The sequence below is a fragment of the Psittacula echo genome (assembly GCF_963264785.1).
Source record: "Psittacula echo genome assembly, chromosome: Z".
NCBI lineage: Eukaryota > Metazoa > Chordata > Aves > Psittaciformes > Psittacidae > Psittacula > Psittacula echo.
Window position 1 is genome coordinate 37,043,694 of NC_137742.1, and position 16,702 is coordinate 37,060,395.

A 16,702-nucleotide genomic window follows, 5' to 3' on the forward strand; every position below is an offset into this window, starting at 1 on the left:
AACAGATTTCTGATAAAGAATAGGAAGGAAAAGTCCAGACCCAATCTTTGTGGCTTACTGCCATCTCTGATAATCTTATATATTATAGTGTAAAAAATGTAATGCAATTTTCCATCCTGCACGTTTCTTTCGTATTTTCTTTCATCTGCTTATAAAACTGTTCTTAATAAAACAATACACTCCAAATTGTTTCCTATATCTGACATTTTAAAATGTGATACTCTTTAGTGAGGACAATAAACAGCACTAGCCATTGAACCATAAGATCAGAATAGAATATTGTGTTCTTTAGCTTTATCTGTGGACAGTTTGGAGTCCTAGTTTCAGCAATTATTAGTGCACAAAAGTCTGCTGGAAGGAGAGAAGATAGGCAAAGACATCTACTGAAACCAGTGGAATAAAAGGTATTTTCCTATTCCATTCCATGGAAATAATGCAGTAATTTGGGTTTTAAATGTGGGGACAAATTCTCATCCCTTGTTAGTTCCACTGTAAACTGTGGTTTTGCAAACACTTTGAAACCAGGAATTTCTGTAATAGGAACTTCCAGTCCTTTTCAGAATTGGGAAAATAAGTGACTTTCTGTATGTTCCTTTAGTGTAAACATGAATCGAGGCATATCAGGAGATCCGGGGAATCTGAATAATACAAGAGTTTGCTGACCAAACCTCTGCTCTCTCACTGACAGCTGTTTGTAGAGGGGAAAAATCTTGTATCCCCACAACACTAGCAGCAGTAGTAGTCATAGTGCTCTGTAGTATGAATATAAACCACTTCCTCTGGGCAGGGTCTCCCCGTCTGTTTCTTTTTGATTCATATACTATTCAGGATGTCCCTGAAGCTACCCCACTGAAACAGGGAATAAACTCATAAATCACACAGTACTCATTTTTCATTGTCCCATCAGTACATGAACAATGCTTCCTTCCTTAAGAAACTAAATGCAAATTTTGGCCCATTCAGACATGGAAGCCCCATGTCCAGGATAGGATGCAGCGGCTTTATTAGATGCACAACTCCCACTAGCTAGTAAATAATAAACATCAAGATTTGTCCTGGAATCAGCAGAGTACCAAATGTGTGATAATTTTAACCTTTTCCTGGTCTGCATGCAATTCCTAATTAAATAAAGGTTTTAAATTATTAATGTATGTACTAGGCAAACATTTTAAGTCACTAAGAAAAAGGCACAGAGGGAGCAGGGAAGAAATCCAGACTTTGAAGGTTTGTAAATAAGCCTGTACACATGAGTACGTCAAACCTGGCAAGTTTAGAACAAAATGTCCACCTCTCTGGGACAATTCGGTAATTGGTACAGTTTATCCTTGTATTTGCTGTGTATAATTTAATGTCAGTGTGAAGGAAGATACTAGATGCTTCTGGCAAATGAAAACTGGCAACACATTTAGATGTTTTGGAACAAATTAATCCTAAACATTTCTTAACCCGGGAAGAATGTTCATAATGTCTTCTATCTTTTAGCTCTGTATGAGGTGACTCTCAGACCATTGCATGAAAAGAAAGACCCCAATGCATCTGCTTTGAAGAAATGCAAACACTAATTGTCCATTTGTAAACACTATTAGTATATACAGCAAAATAAAGGAAACCAGTTTTCTTTCCAGCTTTTGTTTGCCAAGGTTATGTTAGTGCTTGTGTTGTTTGTCTTGGGAACATGTTTTGTGTTAGGCCTTTGCAGCTGTGATGAAAGAATGGAAAGTGTTAGTGAGAAATTCTATTTTCTAGTATTTTAGATGGCACACATTTAAGGATAGGGGCTGTTCAGCAGTATATTTCATTAGAACAAGTCATCTTGATTATGCTAGGGACATTTAGCATGACAGTGATATATATAAATATAAATATTAAATATAAATAAGTATGACAATCGGAGTTGTCAGCCCAAGTAAACCATGCGTTCTGGTATCCCATGCAAAAAGCACAGGGCAACTCTGGTGGCAGAATAAGCCCCAGGAAAATAAAGTTTTGCTAATTAGTAGATAAAGACAAGGCTAAACCTCAAAGCATGAGACTTTTCATGCTCTTTGTTAGCATTAGCTCTTTATAACTTCAGATATTCTTGTTATTTACACAAAAAGACAGACCGCCTTTTGATATTACAGTTGTTTGCCTCAACTCACTTGGAAATTAGTCTCCAAAACTAAGTATGTATTGCATGAAGGAGTATTTATTTCTGTCATTCCAGAGCTTTGCCCTTCAGTTTCAGGGTCGGATTTTTTTTAGTGGGAGGGAATGGTGGGGTTTTTGGGGAGGGTAAGGGGGGAGGTTGGACGTTTGAGGGGTTTTTATTATACAAAGCTCAAGAAAGAGTAACTCCTCACATGTCTCCTCTCCACCACGAGCTACCATGCAGCATTACTGTTTTGCTATTCAAAACCTGTAGAGAGGAGAACCACAGACCACTCCTGTTTTTCTTGAGGGCCAAGCTACCAACTGTTGTGCTTCAACAGAGAGATGAGTTTTATTAGCTACTGGATACTTTGGCTATAGGGATGCTGGAAATACATAGATTGAGCACGTGGAGAGACACTGCAATATGGTTTTTGCCCTCTTCCTTGCAGTCTGGCTAGTATGTGTTGTGGTCTGTCTAATGCAAAGTACAGCTTGGAGTTTTTCATTCAGCATAGTAATTGATAGTACTCACATACCTTCAAGCCAGGTATTAATAAATGCGTATGTTGGTTCAAGGAAACTTGAACAGAGTAATAAATAGCTGATTGCTTGTTAGGTATACAAAATTTGTGTGCATTTATTTAATATCCTTGTATCAGAATACATTTTCAAATCATAAAAGAAATTATAAATTCTCATATGCTAAGTTCACCCATCCTGGTGCTAAAAATATTCTCTATGTGCTGGAATTGTGCTTTGCATATTGACAAGTACTGCAGTAGTATCAGTGGTGTTTTACTGTCCCTAGGCTTTTAAGCAGGAAGATAATTGTGATTTTTTTTTTTCCTATCACCTTCCAAACTATTCATCACTTTCTAGTAAAGTAAGGTTGTAGGTAGCAGACGAGCAGGACGTCCTAGAGTTTTGGAAATTATTTTAGCAAGTAACATATAAGTAGGCTTTATTTCAATCTGCTTAGAAGCCCTATCTGTTGCTGCTCTTCCCAGCTGAAGCATGAACTGGGGAACAGTTTGTGTGAGCTTATAGAACAGTGCTAAGCTGGTTATAAAGTCTCATGGATACTTAATCTGGGTAAAGGGGTCAAAGTTTGAGATCATCACTCTTACCTCTGGGAAACCATGTACAAACTGCTGAATAGAGTGGAGGTTTTCCACCATTAAATGAGGGATGTATGTTTAGTAGCAGAAGAAAGTCAGCATTAACAAAAAAACCCCAAAATAACAACAACAAAGCCAAAGCCAAAACCAAAACCACACACACAAACCCCCCCAAAAACAACAACAAAAACCAAACACCCCCCCCAAAAAAAAACCCAAAGCAAATAAACAAACAAAAGCCCACAAAAACAACAACAATAAAAACACCAAGAAAGCAAAAAAGAGGGAACATGCATGGGAGAGTCACAATGATACAATGCCAGATTTGTTTAGATGCTTGGTATTGTCTCTGTTACTTGCTGGAATATATTTTTTACCCCACTTTTTAAATGCCTCCCTTCTTTCCTTCAGCTCATGGCTGCCTTTTATTAATGCAAGCAAGTTAATGCACCAGCATGAAATATACTTTCTACCAGCTCTGCTTGCTAAATTAGCTGAAATAAATGATTCACTAGCTGGGTTTTTCACCCCAGTGTGACTGCATTGTGCAGGATGAAAACAGTAAACCTGTGTGAATGACTCTCAGTTTTACTGCAGTTTGACTTGGTTGATCAATAAAATAGCCACCAAGACATATCTTTGGATGTTAGGTTTAATAAACTAGCTCAATTAGCTTAATTTAGGTCAATTTTATGCTGTGGAAATTTCACACAATCTAGGCTAGTGTTGTAATCTGTAGAGTGACTGGGTGGTCTTTGGAGAACCAGTTAGTCACATTGTGCTGACTCTTCTAATTTCAGGCTTCTGCACCTCAGTGAAGTAGCGAAAAATATATAAAATGTTTTTTTAGAAGTTTTCCCATGTAATCCATTTCTACAGTTGCCACTGGGTTATCTCACCCAAACACTCTGTGCTCGAACAAATAGTAGTCAGCTTTCCTAACAAAAATGTCCGTTAAGCCTTCTTTTGGATGATATGCCACTCATAAGTCCAGCTTCACTGGAAAAGCTCTTGTATATTCATAATTCTTTCAGTAAATATGTTCTGGAAATTAAATGAAAAATAATTAAATCAGCCAGGCCTTTGCATGATGTATAGTTCTTGAAAGCCTTACTACGTATAAGAAAGAAGTTAAGGTGTGATTCTCTAAAGCCCCAAGCAATAGAGTGCACATAAGGAAGCACAGACATTTCAGTAGAGCTCAGCTAACACATGTGATTTAGACCGGACTTCAAACTTCCTCAAAACATAGAATCATAGAATAGTTAGGGTTGGAAAGGACCTTAAGATCATCTAGTTCCAACCCCCCTGCCGTAGGCAAGGACACCTCACAGTAAACCATGCCACCCAAGGCCTCATCCAACCTGGCCTTGAACACTGCCAGGGATGGAGCATTCACAACCTCCCTGGGCAACCCATTCCAGTGCCTCACCACCCTAACAGTAAAGAATTTCTTCCTTATATCCAATCTAAACTTCCCCTGTTCAAGTTTTAACCTATTACCCCTTGTCCTGTCACTACAGTCCCTGATGAATAGTCCATCCCCAGCATCCTTGTAGGCCCCCTTCAGATTCTGGAATGTAGGTTCCTCTTCCGCACGTTTTTTGGTTTTTGGTTTTTTGGGGTTTTTTTGTAAAGACCAGCTGCAAAATCTGGATCCAAATCTGAGCTCAGGCATGTTCAGATGTGGGGTGTCAGTACTTTTGGGCCTGCAGTATGTTCTAGATGCTATCTAGATACAGCAGGACGGATGAGATTTAGTAGTGTATTTTCTTTCTACCTGGACCATAAAGAGACCTCTTGCTGTTGTTTTCTGCCATTGTTTCTGTTTTCTTCAATTCTTGCTTTTTTTTTTGCCTTTCCTGGCTAGTGAGCAACTGAAAAACATTTGCAACTGTAATTGCCTTCTGTGTATCTACACTATGTGTTAAATGTGCAAATTTAAATCTAAAACTACTTTTCAATATATCTTAAGGAAACAAAAAATACTGCAGTGACAAGCAAACATGAGAGACTAAATGCAAAAATAAACAGTAGTCTGAAAGCATTCTGACAATTTTTTCTCATTTTCTTTTCTTTTTTCTCTAATTTGATTTTTGTTATTTTCATTGGACTAGCCAGTCATATTTTACTGAGAGTTTAGGAAGAGTCATTTAATGCCTAAGCTGTTTCTAAGCTGTTACTTAGAAAATAACATTCAGTGACTCTGAATAATGCAAAGAAGAATTTGAAAGCAAAAATTTATTATAAACTCTATTCTGTTGAGCAATTTGTACAGCAAAAGTCCAATATCTGCCTTACTTTTGAGTAAATATAATGCCAACCTTAAATTCCAAGGGTAGCAGAAACTACCCGGAGTAAGGGCTTTGAGTGCTGGAGCACTGTTGGAGCTGCAGCTGATAAGTTTGTGCATAACATTCCCAACAAAATTTTCAAATCTGAACTGTTCCCCTCCTCAAGCTTTCAGAATTTGAAATGAAATTGTCTCTGTGAGACCAATAGATCTATTAGCTTTCTCTAGGCCCTATCGTATTTTGGCTCAACTGCTACAAATAGTCAACTTGATATCTCAGTAGCTGGGCTAGCTACCTTTAGGTTACTTTGGTTATTTCTTGCAGCATAGCCTAGAGTATAAACAAAATCTTAGAAGGGATTCAACACAACTTCAACAATAATCAGGTAGCCATAAACAAGCAGCTGTTCTGTAATTATGTCACCAAGAAAGAGACTTCATCTTTAAGAAACACTATGTATTTGTCCTTCAAATTCCCAGTCAGTCGGGTTGTGGTTTAGGCCAAGTATTAAGCAAAGGCATTTTTTCCTTTTTTCTAACACCATCTCTTTGATATAATGTATAGGATCATAGAATCATAGAATAGTTTGCATTGCAAATGACCTTAAGATCATCCAGCTCCAACCAGGACACCTTGTGCTACACCATGTCACCCAAGACTCCATCCAGCCTGGCCTTGAGCACTGCCAGGGGTGGAGCATTCACAGCTTCCTTGGACAACCTGTTCCAGTGCCTCACCATTCTCACAGTAAAGAACTTCTTCCTTATATCTAACCTAAATGTCCGCTGTTTAAGTTTAAACCTATCACCCCTTGTCCTATCGCTACAGTCCCTGATGAAGAGTCCCTCCTCAGCATCTGGTATAGTCATATACATATAGTCATATAGGCATCCACAACTCTGGGCAACCTGTTCCAGTGCCTCACCACCTGCATCGTAAAAAAATTTTTCTTTACGTCCGTATCTTCCTTATCCATCCTCTTTCAGTTTAAAATCATTGCCTGTTGTCCTGTCAGTACAAGCCTCAGTAGAAAGTCTGTCTCCATCTTTCATACAAGCTCCCTTTATCTATTAAAAAGCTGCAGTAAGGTCTCCATAAGCCTTCTTTTTTCCAGGCCAAATCATAGAATTAGAATCACAGAATACCTCAAGTTGTAAAGAACCCATGAGGATCATTGAGTCCAACTCCGTTAAAAGGAGGACTACTTAAAACTAAACCGTATGACTGAGAATATTGTTCAGATGATCCTGGAACTCTAATAGGTTTGGTGTCATAACCACTTCCCCAGGGAGCCTATTCCAGTGACCAGCCATTCTCAGTGATGAACCCTTCCCTAATGTCCAACCTGAACTTCCCCTGATGCAGCTTCATTCCATTTCCTCATGTCCTACCATTGGTCACCAGAGAGAGGAGATCAGCATCTCACTCTCCATTGAACCCCTTGAGGCTGTTGTAGACAGCCATGAGGTGACACCTCACCCTTCTCCAAGCTGAACCTCAGCCACTTCTCGTAAGTCTTGCACTTGAGACCTTTCGCCATCTTGGTCAAACTCTGGACAAACTAATAGTTTGTTGTCCTTGTACTGAGGCACCCCCAACTGCCCTCACTACTCAAGGTGGGGCTGCACCAGGGCACTGCAGAGTGGGACAGTCACCTCCCTTGATTAGGTAGCGATGCTGTGCTGGATGCACCCCAGGACACAGTCGGCCCTTTCAGCTGCCAGGGCATGCTGTTGACTCATATTGAGCATGCCATCAACCTGAACCCCCAGATCTCTTTCCATGGGGCTGCTTTCCACCCTCTCATCCCCTCGTTCTACATATAACCAGGATTACCCTATCCCAGATAGAGAATCCAGCACTTGTTAAATTTCGTATGGTTGGTGATTGCCCATCTTTAGTCTAGATATCTCTGGAAGGCCTCTCTACCTACTAGGGGGTCCACAGCTTCTCCTAATTTAATATCACTGGCAAATTTACTCAATGTACAATTGATTCCTGCATCCAGAGGATTCATAAAAACATTAAAGAGCACTGACCATAAAATTCAGCCCTGGGCAACACCACTACTGACTGGTCACCAACCTGATGTGACACCATTTTTATACATCTTTTCAAATCATTGTCAATTGAGTGATGTAGACATGAAGTTGGGCAGAACCAAACCGTTTGAAAAGCTAAACTCATAAAGTCAATGCAATCCTGATACGTTTTCCTTTTTCATAACAATCTGGTGTCCGTGGCCTTCGCTCACATTTTCATTACAGGAAAAAGGATGTGCTGAAAAAAGAAAAATATTTTTTTTTTCCCCCAGACAAGAACTAAGCCAGAGATTGTATTGAGAATAAAAGGAGATCATAAAACACTGTGCAACATTTGGAAGAGAGGTTGAGGAAGACAAACGCAAGATGGTGTTACTGTGTAGCACAGCTTCATGCCTGCTGGCACCCAGGAAAGGGGAGGGCTGACGCATCCTGCCTAAGATCTCATGGGAGGAGAAAAGACCCACAGCATACTTTTTCTCTCAGATACAGTGCAGAAACCAGTATCTATCCCAGAAAATGACTGTCAAGGGCTGTGAAAATAAAGGAGATGAAGATTGTTCAACATTACATCAACTTTCAAGCCCATGTAGCGAACATTGCATCAAAATTCACATCCACAAAAATAACCCACCTCTGGCTCATAGATGCTTGCTTATCTGGGGACTTGTTTTTTAAGGAAAGTGTTTCAAACTTTGATGACTGCTGAGAGTGGCAGGAGTTGATGAAGTCCTCCTCTGCATATTCCTTTCATCGTCTTTGGTAATTACAGATAAAGACAACTTTGGCATGGGGTTACTGTTCTTCCTGTCATGGATTATTGCAAGGCTTCTAACTCTAGCTGAGCACAAATACACATCTACTTTAGACCTTTGAGGAGGGAAGCTTGAACTAAGTCACTCTACAAACCGGAGCCTGGAGAAATAAATACCAGGAGTTTGGGTTGTTTTCATTAAGGAGAAGTGAATATTTTAATATATTAAAAGTTGTTAACCTTTTTAAGAAACTTTACTGGAAGAAAAGTGACTACATTTGAAGAATGAAATATGATTCCCAATAGCTTGCTTTTCTTTCATATTCACATGATAATAATTACCTGTCAAGCCAAAATTTCAGCTACTTTTTTCCTCTGCATAATCCCCTGCAGTTTATAGAGAACAGAGAAGACTAGAAGTACCTCTTACTGCTCCCACTCTTTGTGTGTTGTCCAAGATGAACTTGCCATTTTGGGTGACTTTTGACTTTTCTAACTGGCTGTGTTCTCTTTGTTGATACAAATTCTCATTTATATGCTGCAGAAAGGATGTGTAGTGACTGTATCTCATGACATGGTCTCACTTACCTGCTGTGGTTCTTCCTTGCCCACGAAATGCTCTGTGCTGTGGCGTTCTGCAAAATATCCACACAGAGATACAGGACTTGCCTTAGGAGAAAACCTAGCCTGGCGTGGTGTCATGCAAGATGCTGTGTATTTCACTCTAGCAGGATTAAGTTCACTAGGTGATTTCAGCTTACATATTTTGAGCATAGATGGGGTCAGAAACAGAATTATTTTTAGAAATCAAAATATATGTCCTTGAAAAGCTGGGGTTTTTTCCTTTTTTTTTTTTTTTTTTTTTTTTCTCCTACAAATCCATGATTTTTAATCCAAAATAGATACTTGAGCATAAGAGAATCTGGAATACTGTTCTGATGCAGCATAGTTCTGAAACACAAACACTACTTTGCAAATCTACTATGAAAATATCTCAGTTCAGGCTGAAAGAAGTTTGCCTGCTTTTGGTTAATGGTTGATAACTGGGAAACAAATGATCTTAAACAACGAAACCCCAAAGTTTGATCTTGGAGGGACAGCAAGTGGAGTTTTGCAAGAGTGGTTCCTAGCGTTCATGAGTCATCACAGCACTAAGCTGCATCCAGAGCTGCACATTTTTTTCTGAACAACCCTGGCTAATAGCCAAAGGGGGAAAATTGGAATTAAAAGTTGGATAGCTCTGTGGTATTTTTCTAATTAAAGTACCTATTCTTTTCCCTAGTGCAAAGAATAAGTGAAAAACAAGTGATATTTTTCATTTCAAAACAGGCAGTATGAAGAAACTGACAAAAGAAGAAAATGTGAGGCAACTGATATAAAGGAAGTTTAAGTTTCCCTGGCAGTTCAATGGTTTTGAGATTAATAAATTAGAGTAATTGAAATCATGGTAACAGCAGGTCTGTGTGAAGCAAAGAGACGTCTGATGGGTTGTATGGCATTTTTGAGAGACAGATGGGACATGTATCAAGATTCAGCAAGCTGTTCAGTGTGGTGTACAAGGCATGCACTAGGACTGCCTGAATGCTGGATAATATACTTTTTTTCTCTGCTACGTATTGGTGTAAATCAACAGTAACTCCATTGAATGCAGTAGAATGCAAACAGGTTTGGCCTGCACCACAGTGTTTGTACCAGCTTGTCTGTGTTGCTTAGAAATGACTGGGATAGTGGTGGTGGAGGGGGTGTTCTTGGGGATTTTTTAGGTTTTTTTTACTTCAGAGCCTATTCTGAATGTAATTTTTATTATTGTATTGCTAAAACTCTTTTGTTTCCTAGATATTCTGTTCACACTTTTCGCTCCTGTGCATGCTTGCAATGATTAAAATTTACTCAAATTAATTATATAACATTACAAAAGCATTGAATTAGTGGTATTTCTATCATGCTTTTAGTAGCATCCTTTATATGACAGATATTACATAACAGAGTATATTACCTTCCTGCTTATAATTCTTCTGGAAAAGTGATAGAGTTTATTTTCTCATTTATCTTTTCTTGTGATCATTTGTATCACTGTGATATGTTTGCGAAACTGTGTTTTGCCCTGATTTTTGAACTCAAAAGGTGTAAATTACTACTGGAAGAATTTCACAATTAAGTCTTGTGGATAAAGGTGAGAGAAAGGATGACTTCAAAAATTTAAAGAACTGTTCAGGATATTTTAGGGTTAACTCAATATGGGAAAAAAATCTTTTGAAAAAAGGAAAAGAAGGAAAAAAGAACAACACAAATGCATGCTGATGCTGTCCTTTCTCTTCGGCAGTTCAAAATGGTTCGGATTCAAAAATTCAGTCTTGATAGGCATTTAGTCCTCAAAGAATATGCGCTTGTTAAATACTAGCGAAAAAAAAGAGATAAAAAGAAAAAAAAAAGAACAGGGCAGGGGGGAAGTTGTGAAATAAAGAACTTAAGAATGTAGAGAGTTCTGTTCTTTTGAAGAATAATCTTTAAAATCAAAACCCTGCATTCTGAATTATAGTGAGTACCTCCTCAGAGTGTGCTGCCTAAACTCATAAAACACATGAAACTTCACCTAAGGTCAAATACTCGGAATACACAGTGCTGAGCACTAAAAAGATAGCTGGGTGTTGACCTTTCTTCTGGGAGTCCTGCCAGCATCAGGGCTGGTATGGATCTGCTGGGGGTGAAAAGGAGGAGAGACGTGGAGAACACACTCAGGGCAGCACTCTCCTTGACCTCAGCTGGGCTCAGCTTCTCTTCCGATGTCGCTGGGCAGCAGGGATCTGGGAGTTCATGGGGCTGGTGGATTGGAGAGAAGTTTTATGCTTTCCTCCTTCCCTCATCTCAAATTGGAAAAAGTCAGTCCTGCTATCCTTTTATTTAGCATCACTGCAGACAGATTTCCTTCCTCCCAGCACACAGGTTGCTCCCCAGCAGGCAAAGCCTGGCTGCTCAGACTCTCTCATTGCTAACGTGTGTGTGCCTTGTTAGATGCGGACCACTGCCCTTGTGAAATCATTGTGGATAGCTGGGAGGCATGAGGCATTGGTAGTGTGATTCAGATGTTGATTTAGAGTTAAATTCCATTGTCCAACCTCATTTATAAGCTGATTCCTCCTTCTCAAAAGTAATTTTTAAAGCAAAGGTAGGAAACTGAGGAATTATAGAATATAATTCTATACCTATATAGAGACAGCCCTTAACTTTGGGGAAAATGGGGGTGGGGGGTAGAGATCCTTATAGGAAAGATGCTGACACAGTAAATGTTATGTATTTGCTTTTCATATTAAGCTATTAATGGTTTGGTTTTAATTTTTGGACACAGGACCTGTGAAGGGAGAAACATCCGGTACAGGACATGCAGTAATGTGGTAAGTAAAGTATAGCTTTGATATGATACAAATAATCACAAACAACAGTCATGTCCCTGTTAATAGAATAATTTGCTAACGTGACAGTGAGAATATCTTAGCTACCTTAATTGCCTTCATGCCATAGGACCTTTTGTCACTGTCTTTTAAAAATGGATAAATTATGGCATAGCATAATGCTAAAACTGTTTGGAAGGAATTGCAGTCAGTGCCTTTCCAAATAGAGTGAAACTTCAGAGTTGCTCTTTACAACTTCCCTGGCAGAATCAAGACCACTCACATTCCCAGTATTACTTGGTAACCAGCTGGTTCATATTGGGCAGTCTCTCAGGCTGGAAAATTAAGCTGTTAAAGGACTGAAGACAAATTAGTAAGTATATGTTTCTGTTCACCTGTGCCCTCCCAGCATTGTAATTTTGTTGCAAGTCTTAGAAAAGCAATTTTACATAGCCTGCACCAGCATTTTAGCCTTTCCAAAGGCTGTGTCTTGGGTTTATATATGGTAAATATCATTTTCAATACAGTAAAATAAGAAACTTTAACTTCTGTGCTCACGAAAGTGAAAGTGTGTTTTCACTGGTGAAAATGGAAATAAAGATTTTCATGCGGAAAGTTTTATTGGGTGCCAAGAATAGTAAAAGCTCTCAAATTACATGGAGAAATGTCAGTTTTACCAGTAAAGATGGAAAATGAAATCAAACGTGCACTGGGCCAAACTTTCTCATGCCTGATAGGGGCATATTAAGAAGCACATAATAGATGCTTTGTCTAAAGAAGTTTAAAAGTTGAAGTTAAAAACCTGAATACACTCCCTCATATTTACCTTATATTTTCTTCAGTAGACCACAGTTCGTAATGAAAGAAACTGCGTCTGTCTGAGCTGTAGTCTCCCATGCAGCAAGATTTCTCACACTTCTTTCTCTGAAATTTCTTCTGAGTGTATCCTTTGGCTCCCTATTAGCCTAGACATCTGCTTCACTTACTGACAACAGGTAGAGGAATCAATAAATAGGTCTGCTGGTTGATTAACAGTCTAATTACATCTCTGAGGAACTAAGGCTACACCACAATTGTGGAGGGAATCTAAATGTTGATTTGTGCCAGTCAAGTTGAGTGTTGTAACACACACACACACATGAAAAACCAACCAAACCAACCAAAGCCAAACTGTTAAAGGCTAATTGGACTAAATTAGACTACAGTTAGACCCATCAATTCTGTTTGGGTTTTGAAATCATAAGTGTTGAGACAGTCACCTTCCCATTCTGACCTGACCTTGTGTATGCTAAAAGCACTAGCATCCTTCTCTGCTGCCAGTTCCTGGATCACCCTGGTTAGAGGACAGAGTTTTACCTGTGTTACAACCCTTATTTTGTAATCACTGAGCTTAACTTTCCAAGATAAAAAATACTTTTTAAAATGTTATTCTTTAGCTCAGGTTCTGTTTTGGAAATCTGCACCTGAACAGTTTTCCTTCAAAATAAAACCTTGAATAGTTTTGTCAGGCAATTCCTTTACATACCTTGTATTTGGCAATACTGGCTCCAGACTTTCCAATGTAGCAGTGAGGCATGCAGCTGTAGAGCTCACTTAATTACTTCATACCAAGTTTTCTTGGGTTCAGTAATCAAAACTGAAAATCTAAAAGTGCTTTGCTGTGCTGAAATCAGTGACAGTTTTGCCGCTGATTTATGAAGACCCAGGACAGCATTTAAGATTTTGACCCCTTTTTCAGAGAGGGTGGATTGTGCTACATCGCTCTTTTCCTTCATTAAAGAATTAATTCTTAATAAAAGGATTAAATGAGTTTTAACTTTTTCTTTTTAGTAAACTTGCTAAACTAGCAGTAAATCAAACTAATCTCAAGCTTATGACTGCGTCATACTTTGAGCAGGCCCTCCAAATATGGTTTTGTGTCATGAGGAAAGTACTTGACTGTATTAATTTCATAGACATTTGATTTCAGAGGACAGTATTTTCTTTTTTTAAAATATGTTGAGTCTCTGATTGAGATGTTATGCCCTTTCACTTATCGTCTTTACTAATCTGAGATAATGTGCACCAGTACTAAGAACATCAGTCAGTGCAAGGGCACTGCCACCATGATCCAGTAGGATCCTGCCACAGACGTGGTGATCCTCAGCCCATGTTTCTGCGGCTAGGCACCATTTCGAAATAGCTTGTGAAGCACCAGTGGAAGCCTTAGGCAATTTGGGAATCCCAGATTTGCATCTCTGCTGAAATTCATTCTGTTACTGAATGGTGTAGCTGTACCACTGAAGTACTGTTTGTCTCTTTCAGAATAGTAAAACAAAATCATATGCTTTCTCTTTAATGGATGTCTATCTTTGTCTCCAGAATTCAAGGATACATACACACAAATTGGAGCTTGGAAATAACTCATTAACCCCATGGCTTGTTGTAGAATTCTGCACCAAAAAAGGCATATAATACCATATTTTTGTTAACTTAGTCTTTGCCTCTTAAGATTTCATCCACAAAGACTCTGAAAATCAGCATAGCAATAATTCCAGGCTCAATGAGACCTTCGTTTTCATCTGTTAGATGACTTGTCTGTTACATGAAAGGAAAATGAGAGCAAATCCCCCCATTCTTCCTCTGTAAATTAAGCTAGCTATCATGCATTGTGGAAAATGTCTTCTTTATTCTCATGGAAATCAGCAAGTCCTTAAATATAAGCTTTCATTGCAATTAGTTTGTGCGTAACTTGAGGACATTATTGTTCATAAAATAATCAGTCTTTTTGTTTTCTGAAAACTGTTCTTTAAACTGACATGTTTTTATTTATATGACTGTCCTCTTAAAGAAAGGATGGGTAGTCACATATACTGAAAGCAAACTCTTTATTTCAAAGGTGAAATTGGAGAATGGGAAGAATACTTGGAATCTGGCAATGAACACATTTTCATAGTCACTATCATTTGCAAGATTTTGCTACAGCTGCTTTTAATTCATCCTGAAATTAAATTACAGGGTGGAGGGGAGGAGAGGAATGAGATAAAGAAAAATGGAGGCAAGGGGAGAGAGTGGCATGTCTGTTTCTTCAGTGACCTATGTTATTCTAGGGATTCTGAACCATTTTGCATAGTACAGACTGTAAAAGAGGTTGATATTGCTGTCTATAAAGCTTCTGAACAGTCCTTAAAAGAACAAATCCAGTCCAGTATCTTCACTGCTTGCACTGCCTGGTGTTGATCAGAAGCTGGAAAGATTTTTGTTATGAAGCCACATATGTAAATAGTAAAAGAAGGAATGAGAGAATCTGAAGATGATTTAGGGTTGAATTGCATCTGCTTTTTTTCTTCTTACTTTTCATATTGACTCCAAGTATGTTTCCAGCCATTTTAGAATATAATCATGGGATAGAGAGAGAGAGAGTAATTTGTTTTTCATTAGAAAATTACTCTGAATGCAATAAAAATATGTTTTTGCATCTAGCTGTGGTGTTGTGCTAAACATTATTCAAAATAAACAAAAGATATTTCCAAACTGCAAATAGGATTTTTCTAGTGGTTGGTTGGGGTTTTTTTTCAAGCTAGCATGCTCTGTGTTCCTTCTTCTGTGCACGTCCTTAGTCACCAGGTCTTCTCCAGGTTATGTACCAGGATATCTTGCCATCTCATTTGCCCTTTCTTTTCCCATGTACTTGCTTATATCCGCCAGCATGATGATGAGCGCTACATATAAAGCTGCTCATGAGATTTTGCTCTTTGACATGAAAATAGGCAATGCTGGAGGATGCACAACATTACTAGCTCTTTCAACAAGGTTTACAGCAGTTCTCTTAAGCCTAAGATAAAATTTGTAGATGCTAAATCACATTAATCAGATCACCAAACCTCATAAACACCACCTGCAGCTCTTTTTTATATATACCTCACTTTCTTCTCACTTGGCTGAAATACTAGCTATGATGACATCCCCCATTTTTTGGCTTGCATTCAGACAAGCTACTTCCATCCCTGTTTCTAATCAGCTCATGCTTCATTTTATACACACCAGCCCTGATACTGCCAATCTTACTTTTGACAAAATGACACTATCTTCTTTCCATGCACTAAAGGCTAGCCTGTTGGAAAGTGTCAAACTTTTTATAAGTGTATAAATCTCCAGAAGCATTGTCTTGTGTGTATGAAAAGCATTATCACCAGGTAGAACTTTTTCAGAGATACAAAAATGATTATCAGGATTTAATTTTCTACCCTTTGGTGGCTAGAAATGCCATCTGAAGTCTTTTGCAATCAAACCTCAAACCCCCCAGTTTGCATTTTGCAGTAAAAAAAAAAAAGAAGAAAAAAGAAAAAGAAGTAAAAAATAGTATAAACACTGCACATGTCTCCTTAGGGACATCAGATTTACTTCATGTCAGGTTACTTTTTAAGTGACAATTCTTCCAAACTCAGATCATTTATTGTGACTACAGCCTGTTTATAAAAATGCTGAAGTTTAATAACTTTACTAACTACAATCTAATTTCTGACAGGTGCACTGAATGGGTTCATTTTAAAACTTCAGTGTGTCATCTAGGAATTATTTATTTGCACTGAAAACCAAGTGATTTTACTATATTCCTAATGGTAGCAGCCTTGACTTCTGGATTTGCTACGTTTTCAGCAAGCAGACCTGAAAACAGAACAAAAAAATACCCCCAAAACCACTGCAACTTTTTTATGTAAATGCATAAAGAATCTCTGTAGACCAAACATCTATATCACTTCCATCACAGTGGCATTTCAGGACTCTGCTCAGGACTCTTCAGGACTGTGGATGATTCACAGATTTAAATTCAATATTTCTGATAATAATGATTTTTTATTATTTTAATATCTCTTTTCAGTCTGACAGTGTGGTATCTGTGGTGCTTTTAGGGAAGTATAATCTAATATTTGTATTAGTTTTTTACTGAAATATTCAGATGTTTCTCAAGCCAAAATGAGTTATTGTATCT

General features: G+C 38.3%; 1 protein-coding gene across 1 annotated transcript in view; it reads left to right on the forward strand.

Moving 5' to 3' along the window:
• ADAMTSL1 (ADAMTS like 1) overlaps nt 1-16,702 on the forward strand; it is a gene marked incomplete at both ends in the record, with an annotated part of 432,351 nt that overhangs the window by 273,219 nt on the left and 142,430 nt on the right. The window contains one exon of the mRNA XM_080637755.1: nt 11,688-11,733. Coding sequence (XP_080493881.1) covers nt 11,688-11,733 — 46 coding nt within the window. The remainder of the gene's footprint in view (nt 1-11,687; nt 11,734-16,702) is intronic.